The 20,940-nt window shown below is 51.5% G+C and overlaps 1 protein-coding gene across 4 annotated transcripts in view; it reads right to left on the bottom strand.

Moving 5' to 3' along the window:
* ARHGAP22 (Rho GTPase activating protein 22) overlaps positions 1-20,940 on the bottom strand; it is a 136,542-nt gene that overhangs the window by 102,261 nt on the left and 13,341 nt on the right. For all 4 annotated transcript variants that reach the window (XM_026481525.4, XM_026481527.4, XM_026481526.4 and 1 more), the window contains exon 2: positions 9,602-9,801. In XM_026481525.4, the coding sequence (XP_026337310.1) occupies positions 9,602-9,801 (200 nt within the window). The remainder of the gene's footprint in view (positions 1-9,601; positions 9,802-20,940) is intronic.

Raw genomic sequence — 20,940 nt, 5'->3', positions numbered from 1 at the left:
CTGTGCCTCAGTTTCCTTCTCTGGAAAGTGAGGATAATGATCATTCCTCAATTGTTTCAGTCAATTATTGCCGTAGAGCAAACCACCCCCAAAACTTAGTGGCTTGAAAAACTGATTTTTTTTCATTACTTCTCATGACTCCGTGGCCCAGAATGCAGGCAGGATTCGCTGGCAGTCCCACTCCCTCGGCCCAGTCCACGGTCACTCCCTCAGCTGTCTGCAGCTGGTGGCTGGGATGGGCTATAAGGTCCATGGAGGCCTCGCCCCATCTGCCTGGGCCACGTGGTGTCTCTCCTCCGGGTTTCCTCTTCATCGTGTGGCCCGCTCAAGCATTCTCACAGCGTGCAGCACATTCCCAGAGCCAAAGCAGAAAACGCCTGGAGTCTCAAGGGCCGAACCTGGAACTTGCCCAGATCACTTCTGTCTCATCAGGGACAGAGGAGGGGAACTAGATTCCAGCTCCTGTTGGGAGGAGGAGTGGGCACTCAGGGAGTGCAGGAACAGGTGGTGGCCGTGCTTGGAGACGATCTTATCATGTACCTTGTACAGTGGCTGTGAGCATGACAGCAAGTTAGAGAGAAAGTTCTTAGAACCATAGCTGGTTCATAAGGCATGTTAGTGTTCGTTTTTATGTAGATTCAAAGCCACAGAGTAAGGCAGAGCCAAGATCAGGGCCGTGGTCCATGCCACAGGACTCCTCTTGCTTGGCTGGGCTGGGTGGCTTGCTAAGCCTTCACTGGGTAGAGCTCCCCCCAGGAGAAAAGATCACCACTAGGGGATTACCTACAGGTTGAATCTCAGGGCAGCCCTATAAGGTAGGCATGGCTAATCTCATCTCACACCAAGGAACGAAGCTCAGAGAGGGAAATTCCTTCTCTGATTACTGGCTAGAAAGCAGTGAGGCCGAACTCCAAAAACCTGTCTTTCTTCTCTATCATGTGGGATTCTGTAAAACGGCTGCGGGGGTCCAGACACCGGGTGCCCAAGGCAGTCCTGACACCCACTGGCCTGGATTCCTAATTGAAGAAGGCAGTGTGGACCACACGTACGCTTGCTCTCAGGGAGCCTTGCTGATTCGGGTGGTCCTCACTTTCTGGATCTGTCCCCTGCTTTTCACATTTCATTTTAGAAGCCTTCTTAACACTTCTTGGAGTTCTTCTATTTTAGGTCCCTCTCCAAGGACGGACAAATCTTGTCTCTGAGAGTTTGGGCAGCATTGACACGGCCACCACCAATTTCCATTTCCGACCCTTAGTGCAGCCAGGGCCCCAGACACCAACCAAAGGTGGGAGCAAGGGGGGGCTTCAGTGATCTCCCCACATCTGCAGCACATGGGTGGTATAAACGGGATTTGAACCCAGGTTCTCTGATTCCAAATATGGAAAATTATAGTACGCAAGCTTGCACTCCACCTCTTGGAGCATCAATTTCTCCATCTGTACGATGGAAATGACTTGTACCTGCCCCGGTAAGGTTGCTGAGAGGCTCGAAGGAAATCATGAATGTTTATTCAACAAGTGTTTACTGAGCTTCTACTTTGTGTCAGGCACTGTTCTGGACACTGAGGACCAGATATAAACAAGACAGACAAAATCCTGACTCTGATGAGCTTACATTCTAATAGGGGAGGCAGTCCAATAAGCCCCTTGCCAATCATCAGGCATTTTCCAAAAATAATGAAATATTTTCCTACTCAGGATCCAACACAAGGCTGGGGCAGAATTCACTCATTCATTCCATTTATTTCCTTCCTTCCTCCCTCCTTCCCTCCCTCCCTTCCTCCCTCCCCTCCCCTCCCCTCCCCTCCCCTCCCCTCCCTTCCTTCCTCCCTCCCCTCCTCTCCCCTCCCCTCCCTTCCCTCCCTTCCTCCCTTCTTTCCTGTAAGCGTCGGATACTACCGAGCCTCAGTTACTTGGCCCTGCGCTGGGTGGTGGGAAAAAAGAAGGAATGAGATCAACGGAGGCCCGGCCTGAATGAAGTTTACAGTCCAAAACAGAGAACGGACATCAAGCTGAGGCAGTGTTACAAGACAGCAACAATGCAACAATAGCAATCAGCATGAGCCTCGCCTTGGGCTGGGTTGAGCAACAGCTGACAACCTATGAAGGAGGCTCAGTTACCGCACGCTAATCCAATGCAGCCGAGACAGATTTACGAGGTCTAGACGCAAAGGAGCATCTGACGCATGGGCTGCCCCCTGACTTGCTGTGAGCATAGAACGGGCTTTGACCAGCCTGACAGCATCTTGATTAGAGCCCCACACAGGGCTGAGATAAGGGCCGTGGTGGGTAGAGTCTGACGTAGGTGGACACATTAAGCAGCCCAGCAAGGAGCTGCTCCCTAGCTGTCCCGCTGCACATCTGGGACTTCAGGCGCTATGGTACCGTCCCCGTCAACCTAGGCTGATGCCAGCCCCCCACTTCCCTCATCAAAAAGTCTAGGCACCTTCTCCATGGGCAAGGACCCGAGGGACCAACTCATGACAGTATCGCTTTCCCTGTGATGTACACATTTGGTACATATTGGTACATAATGGCTGAGGGTAGGGATGACTGGCTGCATGCTGGCACATTCCCTGTGACTGTCAAGATCAAAGGTCAGATGGCCTCTCTTTCCTCCCCAGAGGTTTCTTCTTGAAGATTTCTGGCTTCTGACTGTCCAGGGTTAATGTTCGCTCCTAGAAGTGCATCTGCTTTCCCATCCGTCTTGTCTTTCCTTGTTCCAATTTCAACCTTTTACTCGAAATTAAATCAAACTTTAAATCAATCTCCTCTCCCACGGCTGAGCTTCCCATCACTTGTCCTCCTGGCAAAAACAAAAACCAAACCCAGACTGTTCTCCAAGTGATTTTTAAATCACCTCTGTGAATGCCTGTGTTTGCATCACTCACCCGGGGCGTAGGTCGGAGGCTCTGCCATGCCAGGCTGCGGGCGCCACCTGCCACGCTTTCTCCCCTGCGGTCACCAAGCCTCCTCACCTCCTTGCTCTGGCATGTGGTTTTCTAGGCCATGCTAGGTGTCAGGACAAGAGCTGCATCCGAATGGTCTTTCTGCCTCCAGCCCGGCCCCCTCCTAACCCCTGCCTGTGCTGCTCTTGGATGACTCCCCTCTCAGAGCTCCGAGGGCCAAGTCTGAGCCCCCAAACCTTCAGAGCCCCCTAACACCATGGACAGAATAAGGACCCAGGCTCCTGGATGTGGCAGCCAAGCCCCTCCACATCCAGCTTCTGGTATCCTGTCCATGGTTTGTGTTCCTGCCAATATAATGAGCCTCACACTTGTATTTCAAATACTCTGGGCTCCCTCCTCGGGCATGAGCTGCCAGACACACAGGCCCCCCAGGTTCACTTTAAATGCATTTTCTGAGCACCTCCAATGTGCCAGGGCCAGCTCTGCAGAGACTAGCTGGGCTTGGCGGCTCTGTCTAGAACAGGGAGCCACTTGACCCCTCAGCTGATGCCCCTTCTGCGGTTGTGTCCCTGTTACATTCCCTCTCTGGCTTGAGTTTTTCTTTCCTTGTTTAAATTAAAAATATTGTAAGATATGGATTTAAATGAATATAGTCTCACTGTAAGAAAGTAAAAAGCATACAGATAAGTCTCAAGTGTCTGAGTCCCACCTCACTCTCCATACCCTCCCCGAAACTTGTATTCTGAAAACTCTCCAAATAAATTATTTCAGTGTTATTTCACTCGCTTTTCCAGTGAAGGTCCTATCTCACCACAGCTGAACGAATCAAGGAGGGCCACAAGGCGGGGTGTAAGGCGGCAATTTCTTCCTCTTCTACGGGACCTCAGCCACCAGTTTCAGCTCTTTTCCACAGGACTTCTTTCTTTCTTTCCTCACGTTCATTTCTAAATAATCTGGTTACGTGACCCTGTCTTGAATGAACATTCTAGGCTTTAAGGATGGAATTCCCAGCACGGAAGGCAGAGATGTTGCTTTATTCACGCCCCCACCCCAGGTGGCTTTCTGCACGTCCACAGTGACGGTGGTTTGTGGGGGTCAGTACTCAGCGCTTCTGCGCCCCTGCCGAAGTTGAACCTGAAGCCCCTCTGTGAGGATTCCTTTCTTCGCCTCTTTCTAGAACTCCTCCCAGTCAGACGCTGGGTTACCTCTCCTCTTTTCCTCTCCGTTGTTCCTCTCTTCTTTCTGGGAGATCGTGTCATGTTTTTCGTCCAACTCTTCCCTTGGGTTTTTGTTTCTGGCATTTGATTTCTGGGTTCTGGGAACTGGTGTATTCTCTGACCAGCCATTTTAATAGTCTGTCTCTGAGGGTGATGCAGATAGTTTGATATAAACGTTTTTTTGCCCAGGGCGCCTGGGTGGCTCAGTCGGTTAAGCATCTGACTTCAGCTCAGGTGGAGATCTCGGGGGTCCTGGGATGGAGCCCCGAGTCAGCGCTCAGCGGGGAGCCTGCTTCTCCCTCTGCCTTCCCCGACTCGCGCTCTTTCTGTTTCAAATAAATAAATGAAATCTTTAAAAAAAAAAAAAAAGGTTTTTCCCCCTGTATGGTTTCTGTTGCCTCTTTTTTTTTTTCTTTCCTTCCTGTGTCTGTGTCTGTCCTTCACATGAGACTTTTTCCTTAAATGCGTAGTGACCCAAAGCGCTTTGCCCCTATTTGTTCTGTAAACAGCGACGGGAAGCTTGTATGAGGGGCGGTGGGGAGGTGTCTACACGGCGGCCGGGCCCGCAGAAAGAGATGGGCGGGGCTGCTTCACTGGGTATATCTCATTTTTTTCTTCTCAGCCTGTTAGATTCTTTGGTGAAAGTTCTTCCTTTCCTTCCTGAGGGTTCTTCCTGACTCCCGGGAGCCACATGAGGGATAGAGATGGGGAGGGCCGAGTAATGGGAGCCCATCACCCTCGGTCTCATCCTCCTGTTCTGGGGCGGGTGCTCCCACCCACGGCGGGCAGGTGTCCTCAGCCTGAAGTCCCTCTCTCTCAGCCCTCCTGGAGAACCAACTCCAGGTTTATGCCACAGAGAGCGAGGGCGGTTAGGCTTGACATGAGGTTGGTCAGGAGATCTGTGACCTAGCTGCTTTTTAAGCTGATCTTCCACCAGTTCTCCTGGTTTTGGCTCCTGTTTTGCCCTCATTTCCAGAGATCACCGGTCTTGCCAAGTCCTGGATCTTTGGTGGGAAGTGAGGGGTGCCGCTTTGCAAACCAGACAGATTTTCGCGCTCTCCTTGTGCTGGCTTGGAATTGAGCTCTCTGGGGTCTGCTGAGTCAGCTACCTCTTGCCCATCTGTTTTCTAGCATCAAGAATGCTGTGGTGGCATCTGTCTCCTGTCCCTTCCACCCGGGTGTGTTCACACCTTCAAAAGCATCTGTCAGTGTTCTTTACTGGAGTTGCGGTTTTGTTTTTTTTTTTAAAGATTTTATTTATTCATTTGAGAGAGATACAGAGAGAGAGCGAGACAGAGAATGAGCAGGTGGGGGGGGGGAGGGAGAAGCAGACTCCCCTTGGGACTCCATCCCAGGACCCTGGGATCATGACCTGAGCTGAAGGCAGATGCTTAACCGACTGGGCTACCCAGGTACCCCTGGAGTTGTGGGGTTTTTAAATCTGTTATTTTTAACTAGAAGTTTGCATTTAACTTTTGATTTCTTTATTAATTTAGGAGGTATTATGAAGTGTGTGTTTTTCAAAATTTATTTGAGAGAGAGAGAGAGAAAGCACACCAGTGGTGCGGGGGGGGGGAGAGTGAGAGAGAATCTCAAGCAGACTCCCCGACGAGCCCAGAGCCCAGAGTGGGGCTCCCTCTCAGGACCCTGAGATCATGACCTGAGCCAAAATCAGGAGTTGGATGCTTAACCAACGGAGCCACCCAGGCGCCCATGAAGGATATGCTTTATTTCCACATGTATAGAACTCCTCTCTCGCGCGTGCACACACCCTCAATTCACTATCGTTTTGTTCTTAATTTTTAAGTCTTTCTTTTGCACTATAGACAATGAATGTCTCTATAATTTCACTTTTTGAAAAAAATGGAAAACAATGGTATTGTCTTTCTTTGTTTATATAGCCTTCAAAGCTATGTCACTAAGAGCATAAACGTTCGCAGCTGCTCTATTTTCTCAGTATGTTATTTGTATTATTATGAAATATTTCTCTTTGTTCTCCTTTGTTCTTATCACCTTGAATTCTATTATTTTTGATTTTGAAGTTGCTAAATCTGCTCTCTTTTTGCTTGCGTTTGCCGGCTTATCTTTTCTCCACGGTTTTTGTTTTTTAACCTTTCTGTTTTTTGTTCTTTTTTAAAGCCAATCTTCCACTGTCTTTTAAGATTCAGGTGAATATGACCGAGTCCCATTTGTTATGGTGACTGCAATGGTTGTCCGTATTCCTTGCCTCTCATTTGCCTATTTTTTTCTATTCTATTCACCTTTCCCTCTTGTTTTTTTTTCCTTCCCCCCACTTTCTGCCCACTTGTTGAAATGATCGCATTTGATTTGTCACCTTTTTTTCCATCCCATGTTTTGAAAGTTACACTTTTCATTTCTATTCTGTTCTATTTCTATTCAAAGCCAGGAGACCCAGAAGCGAAGGGCCTGGATGTCGGATCACTAGACTAAAAGTGAGTCCTCGATCTGCAGAAACGCACCACGCTGCTCAACAAAGAATGTAGTGGGAGGTTTCATGGCTCAAGACACATTTCCAGCCAAAGCGAAAACCAGTAAGACGCAAAAACCTGGAATCTTGTCTTAGGGAAGCCATAAGGGCTGTCTGCTGACAGGCGCTGGGAAAAGCAGTAGGGACAGGGGCACACTTCCAGGTTCTGTTCTAAAGCACCTTTGCTTAGTCTTCCCATCTCACCTTGTACGGCCACTTTGCCTCCATCTCGAATTTTCCCTGCTCTACGCTCTTAGGTTCTCTGCTGGCCTTCCCGCTAGTGAGAAGGGGAGAGGGGGAGTGATAGGGCTTTGAGAGAGAATAAGAATATGGGCCGAGAGTCATCCGCATCATGGGTTATGGGCTCTGGGCAGCATCAAGGATAGCCGGACGTCCCTGCTCTCCACAATTACGTCTGCTAGACAGATGACAGGCTGTCTGTGAGGAGGGTGCTTACTGCCTGGGCTCTCTGTCACTGGAAACAGTGAGCAGGGCACATTTTTCCAGGAACCAGATATTGAGAATTAGTCCATTACATGCAGTTCATGCAATTAAGTGGAAATGTGTGGGCTATTTTGCCAGCAGGCATGCAGGTTTGAGATCATACTGTAGAAGCTAAATGGGCCCAATTTCACCAACAGTCTCCTTGAGATTGGGAACCTGTGCAACAGGGCTGCCATTGGGCTTTGTGGGGAGGGGGATTATGGGAAAGGAATCATGTCCCAAGAGGATTTGGGAGTGTCAGCCAGGCCCAGAGAGGCCAAACCAGGGCCCTGTTGGGAGACACTGGCTCCTTTTAGAGATCCCATGGCTCCCTGGCAGTGAATGCCCTGGGTTAGTTTGCATTGGGCCCCAGGCTCCTCCCGTGCCCAGGCTGTTGACTGGGGATGTAGATGCCACCAATTTGTTAGCTATCTCCATCAGAAGCCACTGAAGTCTAGAAAAGATGGCGGGGGAGGGAGGGGAGTGTCCAGTTTATGAAATCCAGGAGACAGAGATTCCTCATGGAGCTGGGCTTGCCCGGCCTCAACACACAATTCTCCCAGGAGATAGTGCTATGGGCTGGGCCAGGAGGGGATGAGAGTAGGGGCCACAAACAGGATCCCAAGAAGGTGGGGACCCTGGCAATTTTCCCAGTCATTAGAGTGACATATGACTAACAGGTCAGCCAGGAAAGCTAAGAGATCATTGAAGGGCCAAGGATGGTCTTCAACACAAGAAGTAAAGGCCAGAAGGAAAATGGTGGTGGGTAAGCCAGACGTGTGGTGCCCAATCTGGGGAGTGGGCTCAGCGGTAGGGCCAGGGAGGAGCGGAGCGAGGCAAAGGGACCTGGAAGCAAAAGCGCTGAGGAAGCATGAGGGTATCCACCCATGTGCTAGGACTGGCAATCAGATATGTATATGTGCTATAATCTGACCCTTAGCACATTTCTGTGATGTAGGTAATAAGGTCTCCATTTAGCAGTGATAAAATCAAAAGTAAAACGAGAGCAAGTGACTTGTCCCAAGTCACAAAGCTAGTGTGCCAGACCTAATTCAGACCAAATGCAGATCTGCCTGACTCCAAAGTTTCTGTTTCTCCCACTGACCTCTCTGGGAGTTGTTTCCCTTCCTTATGAAACTGGGGAGGCTGGACAACATCAGGGTTTCCTAAGCTTTAGTTCAGATCCAGCTTCATGATTTCTGTCCCACCCACTTCTCCTCTGTACTGGCATTCATAGAAAAGCTTTCCTTAAACAGTCTCACACTTGTTATTTATTTATTTCTTACCGTGGTAAAATCTACATAACATATAACTTCCCGTTTTAACCATTGTTAGGTGCATAGCTCAGGGGCACTAAGTACCTCCACATTGCTATGCAATGCTTTTTGATTTTTTTAAAGATTTATTTATTTATTTGAGAGAGAGAGAGCAAGCATGTGGAGGGGCAGAGGGAGCAAGAGAATCCTGAAGCAGACTCCTCGCTGACACAGGGCTCGATCCCATGGCCCTGAGATCATGACCTGAGCTGAAATCAAGAGCCAGACGCTTACCTGACTGAACTACCCAGGCATCCCGATGTTTTTTGGTTTTAACTTAGATATATTTTAAAAGGGAAAACGTGATATCACTGTCATGGATGGAGACCAGTATCACCTTCCACAAGCAAAGATAACCGTTAGAATAATACGGCAAAGAACATTGTGCATTATTGCCACTGAAGGCTTGGAAGTGAGGCCTGCTCCTTCCCACCCCATCTCCATTTTTTAAGGGAGGATCCCAAATGCTGGAGACAGCTAAACCCATCCTAGCACCCGAATGATGCTTCCCCTTGATATACTCAGAAAAATTAGAAGAGGGGTGGGAAGGTCATTTATCTTCCTACTGTGAGGCCCACAAGATGTCAGGTCCCTCCTCCCACCTTGCCCCTCACTGTGCACACTCTCTGCCCCCAGGCCCCAGCTCCACACTGTGAGAGCCGCTGTGATGTGCACAGGCTCCCACCCACCTGACCCCAGACCAAGTGGATCTTCCAGAACTGGCGGAACATGGAAGCAGCCACTGAGAGGCAAAGGCATTGGACACGGGGGCTCCACAGTGAGCCAGATTTCAGTTTGAGGTTAGATTTGTCTTGGGTACCCATGTCCCTGGACAGTGGCAGTAACAGGAATGTTACCAAGAGGCTGAAAAGAACCCAGGGAAGTCCTGTTTTCCTAAGTTGTGCAGAGATGCTCTCTACCAACATTACACGGAGCCATGCTCATGACTCGAGCTGTGGATTTGGTTCGTTAAAACAAGCTCGGGTGCCCGGAACGGGAGGGGCTGAGAATAAAAATCACTTCGGAAATCCTGGTGAATGCCACCATGAGTGAATTCAATGGCTTGGGGGCTTGAGGAGCTGAGGTGCAGACAAGAGGATCTCTCTGCCTTCTCCCCTCTCCTGGGCATAGTTAACCCTCCCTTGGACCCTGCCATGACGCCCCGGGACACAAGATGCGTGCTTCTCACCTGGGGTTTGGTCTCATCCTTGTCCTTGTAGTAGAAGAGCTGATCCCCACGCAGCACGAACCAGCGCTGCTGCCAGTTCTTCATGATGCTCCTCTGCTTCTTCAGCCAGCCCTCCTTCAGCACGGGGCCCAGCCTGCGGGGGCAGGGCAGCCGCCCCGGGCTGCGGCTCTGTTCCCCCATCACCAGGCTTTTGGAGCGGGCTGGAAGCCAAAAACACACACAGTGAGTGAGAAGGGTGCATGCCTGTTGCCAGTCCTTGCGCCCTTCTGGCATCCCCGCTACCCTGTGACCAGGGCATGGGAACCTAGGCCAGCAGGACATGATCCTGCTTGGCATACTCCCCCTCGGTTCAAAGGGACAAGGGCTGGAACACCTCAGCAGCAGCAGCAGCAGCCCAGGGTTACCCACCTGGGCTGGGGGGATAGCCTGCCTGCCTAATTCGTTTCTGCAATGTCTTTAGGCCCCTAGGTTCTTCGTTTCCCCAGCTTTGTTCACCCATCCATGCATCCGTGCATGCATGCACACATCCATCCACCCACCCACTAGTGCATGCAGCTGTCCACGAACACATCCACCCATCCATCCACCATCCACCATCCACCCATCCATCCATGCATGCATCCATGCATCCATCCACCCATCTATCCACCATCCACCATCCACCCACCCATCCATCCATGCATCCATGCATCCATCCACCCATCCATCCACCATCCACCATCCACCCACCCATCCATCCATGCATCCATGCATCCATCCACCCATCCATCCACCATCCACCCACCCATCCATCCATGCATCCATGCATCCATCCACCCATCCATCCACCATCCACCCACCCATCCATCCATGCATCCATCCACCCATCCATCCACCATCCACCATCCACCCATCCATCCATCCATGCATCCATGCATCCATCCACCCATCCATCCATCCATCCACCCATCCATCCACCATCCACCCATCCATCCATCCATCCATGCATCCATGCATCCATCCACCCATCCATCCACCATCCACCATCCACCCACCCATCCATCCATCCATGCATCCATCCACCCATCCATCCACCATCCACCCATCCATCCATGCATCCATGCATCCATCCACCCATCCATCCACCATCCACCATCTACCCATCCATCCATCCATGCATCCATCCACCCATCCACCCATCCATCCACCATCCACCCACACATCCATCCATGCATCCATCCATCCATCCACCCATCCATCCATCCATCCATGCATCCATGCATCCATCCACCCATCCATCCACCATCCACCATCCACCCACCCATCCATCCATGCATCCATCCATCCATCATCTTTCCATTTGTTCGATGGTTCAACCGTGTATTCATTCAGCAGCTGTTTATTGAGTACCTGTATATGTCAGCACTGTTCTAGGTGCTAGGGATGAAGCAGAGAAATAAGGAACAGATGAAAATCTGGGTCCTCCCGGAGCTCACATTCTACCAGGGTTTCTGCCACTCAGGCCCCGAGGAGCTGGCCCCATCGGACCCCCTCCCTGGTTTCTGCATGACACCCCTTCTCTGGAGGCATCAGACTTGAACATCACTGCCCAGAACCCCCCAAGCTACCTTGTTGTTCCCCTGGAATCATCTTGGCAGAGTGGGCCTAGACAGCGGGGCCTCTGATTCGGCTGTTGGTTGTTAACTTGTTAGTGGTTTCCTGGCCCGGCAGCGGCGCCGTCTCTCTGACCTCAGCATCTCTGAGGCCACGAGCCCTTCTGCCCGGCAGACTTCCTCTGCTCCTAACTTGATACCACTGACTGGCACCCCGCTGGGACTGGTACTGCCCTTCATAGTAGGTCGCCTACTGACCCGCCTCTATCCTGCCACGTCCCCCTCTCCCCTCTGTCTTAGGAGAAGCTCCTCTCCCCTCTCTGGCCAGTAATAGGTGTACCGCGGCAGTGGTTGCCAGGAGGGGCCATCCTGGGCTTACGAAGGACAGTTCTTCTAAATGTAACCCCACTTGTAATTCTTAGACCACAGATCCTAACTTCTGACTGGAACGCATGTTCCCTGTGACCCACCGTTCTGGCGTTGTACCTGTGACTCTGTGTGTGCATATGTGTAAGCTCCTCCCATCACCCTAGTGACCACAGGTCCCGAAGCCGGGCCTACCCCCTGCCCATGCTGCCCCACGGACCTGGACCTTTCTTCCATCCCCTGCTCACTCGACTCCTGGCTTTGAATCTTTGGTGAGCTCCTACGCATCCTTCGAGACCCAGCTCAGGTACTTCTTCCACAGAACCTTCCTTCTGGATCTCCTCCAGATAGTCATCCCCTCCCCTACCAGGACAGGTGACCCATGGCTGGCAATCATCTGGGGCTGCCTTTCTGCCCCAGCAGACCGAGGTGCGTGGAGGGGAGGACATGATGTCTTACCTAGTTCCGCATGTGTGGCCCTCAGCACGTGCTGCTCGGGGAATGGATGTAAGTCATGCTTGTCCTGTACTGAGGCCCACCCTACTTCGTAGGTATGTCTGTGTCTTATCACGGCATTAAATGTGACATGACACTCGGCGGCTCTCCGAGGAGATCGTACCGTTTGGTGGTCCTCAGCTTTGTCTCAAGTGACATATGGCTTGGAATACGATCCTGAATCGACCACTTTTACAGGACAGAAAAATAAGGAGGCTGTCCTGTGGGCCCTGCTCTAGAAGATGTCAGCTCACTGACAGCAGGGGGCTTAAGGGGAGACACCATTCTCTCTGCCACCTAGCAGCTGTGACAGCTCAGACTACGTCAGTCCGTGACTTCTCCACCTGGATTTCCCATGGCCATCCCTTGGCTGCGGTGAGGCCAGTGCTGAACGCTCCAGCCTTGTCTTGGCTGTGCTTGGCCCAGAGAGCAAGCAGGCTGTTTCCAGGCTCACCCCAATGCACAGAAGGGGGACTGTCAATCCCTGAGGGCAGAGCGTCTTTCCCAGAGACGAAAGGGAAGGCAAATGAGAGGCGTCAGGGGGCGCCATTGGCTCCTCTTTCCAGGAAAGCGGCCCAGCCCTGAAGCCCTGTGCCAAGCGCTGCTCTTGAACTCACCGGCTGCCCCCTACCTTTGCTCCCCGCCCATCTGCGGTTCCAGTCCCCACACGTACTGACGTGTACTAGATTAAAGTCTACTTCCCTCCTTTATTTCTGTGGCTGTTCTATCCCTGTGAGTTACCTAAAGATTCCCATATCACTGGGTATTTGGAGTCCTTCCAATGTTAGTGATTTAATTAAAGAGACAATGGGGTCCAGCTGAAGAAATACAGGATTGTGGCCAGCTCTGTGAATTGTCTGCGCCTCAGCCTGCTGATGGGCAAGCTGGGTGCGTGGGGGATGGTGACACCTGACCCTGGACAGCGAGCCGGAGGAGGAGAGATGGCCACGTCTGGCAGGGGGCTTGGCATGAACGTGGTGCCCCGTAACTGGTTACCACGGCAGTGAGGATCCTGCCAATGGAAATGGTGCAGGAGATGTGTCCACGCAGAACTGTTTTCTGGAGATGGGTTCCCAGGGCAGACTCACGGGATGGAAGGCATGGACTTTTTTTACGGATTTTGGCTGGTTAGGTGTCATTACACCCTTCCTTTTAAAAATAGCATGTGGCTGTATTATAACACACAAAGCCTGGTTGTACCACTTGCTTCATAACTTGAATATTTTGAATATCATAATTGAATATCATAATTTGAATATCATATCATAATTTGAATATTCCTACTCCATAACTTAGTAGTATAAAATGACAGTTACTGTTTCAGCTTACCCTGTTATTGGGTTACTTATCAGGGGGACATCTTTGCATCGGCTCCTACTCCCTGTAGAAAGCTTCTGCCTGCTCCCTTTGTCCACATAACAGATTGCCCCTGGTGGAAAGAGCTGGCTGGGGGTGAGGGGGGGCAGCTGGGGTCCTCGTAGGTCTCCTGGTCACCTGGACCCTCTCCCCCTCTTGAACGAGCCTTGGTTAATTCTCTAGAAGTGTCCCTGCAGCCCTAGAAAAGCTGCCCTTCCATTCCCAGGGGCCCAGAGCCCAAGTCCCAGGGTCTGTGGCACGTTCCGCCTCTGCTCTGAGCCTCAGCTGTTCTGCAGGAAGAAGCGCTGGGGCCGAGCTGCTGGCACAGCTGGGCTTGTGCCCAACAGAACCCACCAGCATCGGGAAGGACCCCTCTGCTCCCAGGGCGGTACCTGCCCCTCCAGCTCTCCTTCCATCTCAAGCTGTGCCGGGGCGGGAGGGGGGCTGGATTCAGCAGACACTGACTGATCCCGTTCCAGGGCCCAGGGCTGTGTGGGGCCCTAGGGGCTTGGGCACTAGAGTTACCACAACCCCAGTATTCTGGTGGAGTCTGACAGAAGACTGAGGTGGGAGAGGGGACAGATGTGTCCCCTGGTTACTGAGTTTTCTTCTCTGGGTCTCAGTTTCTTCATCTCTAAAATTCCTTTAATGGGTTGAGAATCAGTGGTAAAATGAAGTAAGTCAGCAGTGCCTAGGGTTTTGTTTTTTAATTACTTGAGATTTCTAACATGAGCCTTGACCGAAGCTGGGCCCCTGTGGGTGAAGACTCTCTGGAGGCGGTGGGTCGGTTCAGGCCTCCTCTGTCTATTTGAATATTCTCCTCTTCCTCTTCTTGGGGAATCTGTAAGGGCTGTGTAGGACCTTCTCCCCTTCTAAATACCCTCTGGGGTCTTTAGTGAGGAATCTGGCTTTATGGAATGTTCTAGTGCTTTATCTCTGGTTCTATTGTCTTCTGCTACAATAGGGCCTGAAATGGTCTCATGTGACAAGATCACAGCACTGGTGGGACCCAGAATACACCTGCCCTTCCTTCCACACCCCCATAGCATTGTGAGCAGGGCCAGCACATAGTAGGAGCTCAATAAAAATTCAGAGACTCATCAGTGCACCCAACACTGAAGAATGCTGGGGAGCCCTGGGCCGCACACTGGCCACGTCTGCAGAGACGCTCTCTGTCCTGGCATGTCTGCCCAGGAACGCTGAGCTCTCAGAGCACAGAACGCTGGATGCTGAACCTGGCGGACAGCAGGTGCCCAGCAAGAAATAAACGACTGGCAGTGTGAGTCATCTGCTGTTCCCTCGGTGTGGCAAGATGACATGGCACTGTTTTCTGCCCTGATCCCCAGGCCCTGGGCACCACCCTCCCGATGGCTGCAGGTATGGAGGAGGCAGGCAGGGGGCTGGAGGGCCTGGCTCTGCCCTGCACTGGTCTCTGCCTGCCCTGCCCCAGGCTCCCTCAGAAGAGAGGAAGAACCAGCTCCCGCTGCCTCATTCAGCGGAGAGGCTCTGCTGGCAGATGCTACTTAGGCTGCCAGACCAGCCCAGGCTTTTCCCCCAGCTGATCAATCACAGGGATACTACTTCTTATAAGGCCGATGGAGTGTCTTGAAAGGAAAATAATCATTGTTATGATTTATTAATAACCGCTGTTCCTGTCCTCAGCATTTCCTTGAGTCAACTCATTCAGTTCTTTAAATACTTAGGCAAAGCTTTCAACTCAAGCAGCATTCTGAGGCTCTAGAACTGATTGAGTTTCTCAAGAGGGCCCAGGACCGGGCCCAGGGCAAGCTCATGACAGGGGAGGAGGAGGGGGCCCTCTGCCCCCCCCGCCCCCCGGTCAGGGCTCCTCTGCTCAAATCACAACCATTCACTCGTTCATTCACTCATTCATTCATGCCTTCCAAGTCTACGGAACTCCTCCAGACACAGCGCAGTACCCTGAGTTTTTGGTGTTTCCCGGGAGCCCCCATACACACTTGCAAACACACACTCATGCATGCACACATACACACACACTTCCACACTCACACACATACACACTCTTACGCATACACACACACTGGCAAACATACACACACTCAGGCACACAGAGCTCCCCAGGAGGGAGCAGGGTCCCCTACGTCTTCATAGTCTTTATTCTCGGGGAGACGTCAGAACTCCAAGTGGAGAAAATGGAAGCCAAGTGCCCCAAGGTTCATCCGTTATTAGAGAAGGGCAAAGCGGGCTCAGCATCAAGGTGTCACTAGGACAAAATGAGAGGCGGGGCCGGCCCACCAGGCCCTGATGCACGCCCGGGCCTGCCAAGGAAGTGGGGAGCTTTCACTTCTCAGAGCTGGACAAATGAAAGATGTGAACAGGTAATGTACAGAAGAGGAAATACAAATGGCCAGTCGAGATGTGCAGAGATGCTGAATTCCAGGAATAATCAATGAAGTGCAAAGTAGAGCCAGAAGATAATACAGCACGGTGTCCCTTTAGGCGGTAAATGTTTGAAGTCTGGTAATGTGATGTGTTGGATGGGTTGTGAGTAATTGTAAGCCACGACGCAGACGGCAACTGGGCTGCATTTATTAAAGTTAAAAACACGCACAGTCTACCACCCAGCAATTCTGCCTCTCGCCCGTGTCCTCCAAGAAAGAACCATGAGTGCACAGGCAGTCACCCACAGGGATGCCCTTGGAGCTCTCTGTATGATCCCTAAAAATGGGGAAAACCCAAATGGCCAACAACCAGAAAATGGCTGAATAGACTGCGCTGTGTTCACGTTGTAAGACGCTTTGCAGAAGTTAAGCGGAACGAGGAGAATGTATGTGAGCTAACATGTTTAGCTCCCCCTTTTTATCAAGCACCTCAGAAGAGGTGTCTTCAGTCCCTTTTCTCTAATTCCTCTCCTGGTCCCTTTTCTTTTTAGTAAATTATATACAACACAGAATTTACCACTTCAGCCATTCTGAAGTGTAGAGTTCAGGGGCATTCAGTCTGTACACACTGCTGTGCAACCATCACCACCACCCAGCTCCAGAAGGTCCTCATCATCCCAACTGCTCCCTGTTCTTCTTGGACCCCACCCAGTCAGGTTTCCCCTACTCTGCCCCACTCAGACTGCTCTTCTCAAGACTGCAGTGACCTTCACGTGGCTCAATTCAAGGGTCAAGTCAGTCTTCCCATTCCTTGACTCCTGGCGATACTGGATCCAGTTGGTAACTCCTTTCTCCAGGACCATTTCCACCCTAGGGCTCCAAGACCACGCTCCCTGCCCCTCTCCTCCTTCACTGGCCACCACTCTGTCTCATCTTCCCGCCTCTTAGTCTAAAGCCCAGGGCTTGCCTTTGGGCTCCATTCCTATCCACACTCACTATCTCAGGGATCTGCTCCTGTCTCATGGGTTTAAACACCATCCGTGTGCGCAAGGCGCCTGTGCAGAGACCCACCTGTCCGTCATGCTGTCTACAGGACACTGCCAATGTCACATGCCAGAAGTGGAACTCCCAGGCTTTCCGGCCCTGACCCTACTTCTCCCATGGTCTCTGCCATCAGTCAGCCTGCCATCATCTCTCATCTGAATTCCTGCTGGAAGCTCTTCTGCAGGCTGTCACCCTGCTCTCCCCTCTGCAGCCTCTCACGGGCAGCCAGAGAGCGTTTTTAAAGATGGGAGTTAGAGCATGTCCCTCCCTATGAAAGCCCTGTGGGACTCCCCGTCTTGCTCAGAGTGAAAGTCAGAGCCAGCAGTACAGCCTACAGGGGTCCTCTGGCCCTGGCCATGCGACCTCTCCAGCTTTCCCTTGCTTTCCCAGTTCTAGCTGCACTGGCCTCTGCTGTCCCTCAGACCGGCCAGCCATGCACCAGCCACCCGGCCCCGCACCTGAGCCGCCCCCCACCGCTCCATCCTTGCAGGGCTTCTCTCAGCCCCTTCATTCTGAACTCAATGCCACTTTCTCACTGAGGAAAGTCCAATTACCCCTTAAAAAGGCACTCCCAAGCCTCCCAGCTCCCCTTTCCTGCTTTACTTTAACATTTACTTAAATTCTGTTGATGGAAGAAAGCAAGTTACAGCACAACACACAAAATGTAAAATTTCCCTTTTTATAGAGGGAAGAAAAACCACGACCCCCAAACAAAAGACATCACATTGTATTTGTGGTGGGTGCGTGTATTTGCACAGAAAACACGTCACAGCTCTAACGGTGACTGTGGAGGGAAGACGGAGCTGTGGGGGCGTGCGTTTCACATGCGGAAGGAACGCATGCGTTAGATTACTGAAAGGAAATGAAAATAAAAACTGCAAAATGAAAGAGCTCTTTTGGAATGGAATGGGATCCCCCTAGGAGATCTAAAATAACAAGTAAAATATCACTAGTTTGATAAACGTCTACGAGTATTTATCCGTGGCAAGCATCACGCTAAGCTGTGGACCTCAACACAGACGAGAAGAGCTTCCAGGCCCAACTGACAATGCTTCCTGGAAGCGGACCCAGACCCATCTGTGGCCCTTCCAGGGGATCAGGTCAGGGGGCCCCTCTCTGTGAGCCCCTCTGGTGGAGCCTGGGTCCACTCCAGACTATCTGCTACCCCTCCACATACGGAGGGGCTCAGTGAGCGTGTGTGGGTCACTCACTACCCTGTGGTGCAACTACTGGGGCCTCCTGCTGGTGCTGAAGTTTACAAATGACTGAGAACACATCGAAGACATCTTAGATTGTGGATCATGTTGAAGCTTTGCCCAAATTCCCTTGGATCTCTTTCCCTGTTTTTATGTGCCCACCCCCACCCCCACTGGTATGCTACTGCTTTACTTCCAGCAGCTCACCCTGGGGTGGGTTTCAGGGCTGCAAGCCTGTTTTGGAAGACTGCCCTGGGGCTCATGGAGACCATTTTGCTCAGACTCTAGGAGAACCGGAAGTGCCTGGGAATTTACACGCTCCCAGCCACCAGCCCTTGGCCCGAGACTCCTGGGTGTGGGAGCCTGAAAACTCCTGCAGCTTGGTTTCTAGTTGGAAACCACTCAGAGGGGTAAAGAGGTGTAATTCACACTTCAAAGTTCCAGAAGGCTCAGGCTGACACCTCCCTGGATTGGGCTTCTACCAAGCTTGGCTCTCTTCCCTGTCCTGCTCCCCCACCCTCTCACTGGTGTCTCCTGGGGGCACCTCTTTGATAAATGACTTCATGACAATCCTCATCTCAGGGTCTACTTAGGACAACCCACCTACCATACCCGACTGCCTTCCAGGCCTTCTGGATAGGCCTGTGGCAGCAGCATGGGCCTCGGGCGGCTGCTGGAGCATCTGGCCCAAGCAGCGCTCACTGGGGTTGGGCGCCCTGCAGCCGGCCAGGGGATGATTTTCCATCTGCAGCTCTGTAAGTGCAACCCCAGGAGCATGGAGGAGTGGCCGCCCAGGAGCTAAAACATAATTGATTTATACAAGTCAATGGGATTTTAAAGCCAGGCTGGAAAACTAGCAAGATGGCTCTCAGAGTGGAATTGATTTAAAGGGTAAGTATTGAGGCTGAAAGATTGATTGAGCAGAGAGGTGAGGTAATGGAAGGGGCAATCTGGAGGGCCGGACAAGACAGTTTCATAACATTAATGCAATCTGCAGCCGAGGGCGAGGGGGCCTCGTCAGGTGCCCATGCTGTCCTGGGAATACAGACGGCTCGAGCCTCGGTGATTTATTACACTAGGGCTCCTGAGTGTCCCTACTTTTTTTTTTTCCCTACTTGTTACCTAGCATTCTTTCTGGACTCCATTTAGTCATCTATTCTCTGTTAGGTCCCTCATCTAAAGGGCCTAGACAAGCAGCCAGGCCTTCCTAATGAATCTCACTTTAGGGCCTGGAGGACGAAAGACAGCAAGGGGCACAACCTACCCCCCACAAGAGAGAAGTACTAATTCTACCATAGTGCTGAGCTTGTCTAGGAAGTTGGAATTTTTTCATAATGATTAATGATTTTAAAAAATCAATATAAAAGATCACATTCTTGGGGCGCCTGGGTGGCACAGCGGTTGAGCGTCTGCCTTCGGCTCAGGGCGTGATCCCGGCGTTATGGGATCGAGCCCCACATCAGGCTCCTCTGCTATGAGCCTGCTTCTTCCTCTCCCACTCCTCCTGCTTGTGTTCCCTTCTCTCGCTGGCTGTCTCTATCTCTGTCGAATAAATAAATAAAATCTTTAAAAAAAAAAGATCACATTCTTAAAAGTTATTTTTGTTGGCTCTTCCTGGGACTGCCTCGCAACTCCGCCGGTGGTGGTCTTTGGCAAGAGGGAGCTGAAGGCAGAGAGACACCCGAAAGGCTTGATCTGCACTTCCCTGTAGCAGGCCCCCTCAGAGTCTGCTGGGTCTGGCATTCATCGATCCATTCATGCGGGCCTCCTGGGCATCCACCCTGTGCAGGCCACTGGGGGCATGGAGATGGAAGGCATGCGCCTGCCCTAGCCCAGGTAAACGGGGAGCAGAGACACCCAAACGCAAGGTCTGATGGTCATCATGGCACATGTAAGGGAAATGGGAACATGAAGGCAGCAGGAGGAAGTCAGGCTGGGAGGCCAATGGGGAGGCTGAAGCTGGATGAAAGAATGGAGTGAACATTGGAGGGGATCAGGTTATACCCCCCGAAATATGCCACTTGCTGATGGCAATATGGCCATATGGCACATTGATTATTTTGAGTCGCAGGCAATTGAGAAATAGCAAACACTGAAGAAGCTTTCTTTCTTCCCTCTTTCTGCCTAAAAGAAGGGTATAGGTGCCTCTCCTACTCCTGTACAAGGAAGAGGAGAATGAGACTCTGAGTACAGTCTGAATAACAAACCTTACTAAACAACCTTATCTACCATACACTTCCTAATCACCATCCACAATGTACTGCCCCTGGTGTTTAACTGCCCTGCCTTCTGTCAGTTTAGTTAGCAGGTCCCAGATTCAGAACTTAAGAGGGTAGAGGAAACGTTTTTCATCCTCTACACTATGGTGGTGGGGGAAGAAAGGGTGTGGCCAGCAGGGGGCACAGGAAGCCATGCAGGATGAGAGAGCGTGTGCTCAGACCTGGGAATTCTGGCTCCCTGGCTCTTAACACTGACTCTCACAGGACCCACATCTCCACCCTCGAACAGACAATTCCCTAACCCTTCCTGCTCAAGACTAATGAAGAAACTCTTCCTCTGAGAAAGACAAGCCTGATGGACCTCCATCCATTTCTGTCTACAAGCTGGACCTCCAACCACCATTGTAGTGATCTTGCCCTTGCTGGGTCTCCTTTGGAGAGGCTGTGCCTTAGCCATCCCTGACATGGGTATGAAGTGGAGACGAGGAGAAGGCCTCTCTGAGCCAGCGCTCATCTCCAGCGTCACCTCCTACTCACACCACATACCTCACTCTTTCCAAGCCAATGACTGGTCCCCACACGGGTCATTTGATGCCACATTTCTGCATTTCTGGGCTTGCCGGCCTGAGGAGTCCTGACTCACTCTTGAGGCATCAGTGTAGCTGTTTCCTACCATGTGAAGACTCCTCTAGGAGCTTCTCAAAGCAGAGG

Source organism: Ursus arctos, unplaced genomic scaffold (assembly GCF_023065955.2).
Source record: "Ursus arctos isolate Adak ecotype North America unplaced genomic scaffold, UrsArc2.0 scaffold_7, whole genome shotgun sequence".
Lineage (NCBI taxonomy): Eukaryota > Metazoa > Chordata > Mammalia > Carnivora > Ursidae > Ursus > Ursus arctos.
Note: the sequence above shows the minus strand (reverse complement) of the source record. Positions and strands in the feature narration are given on the sequence as shown.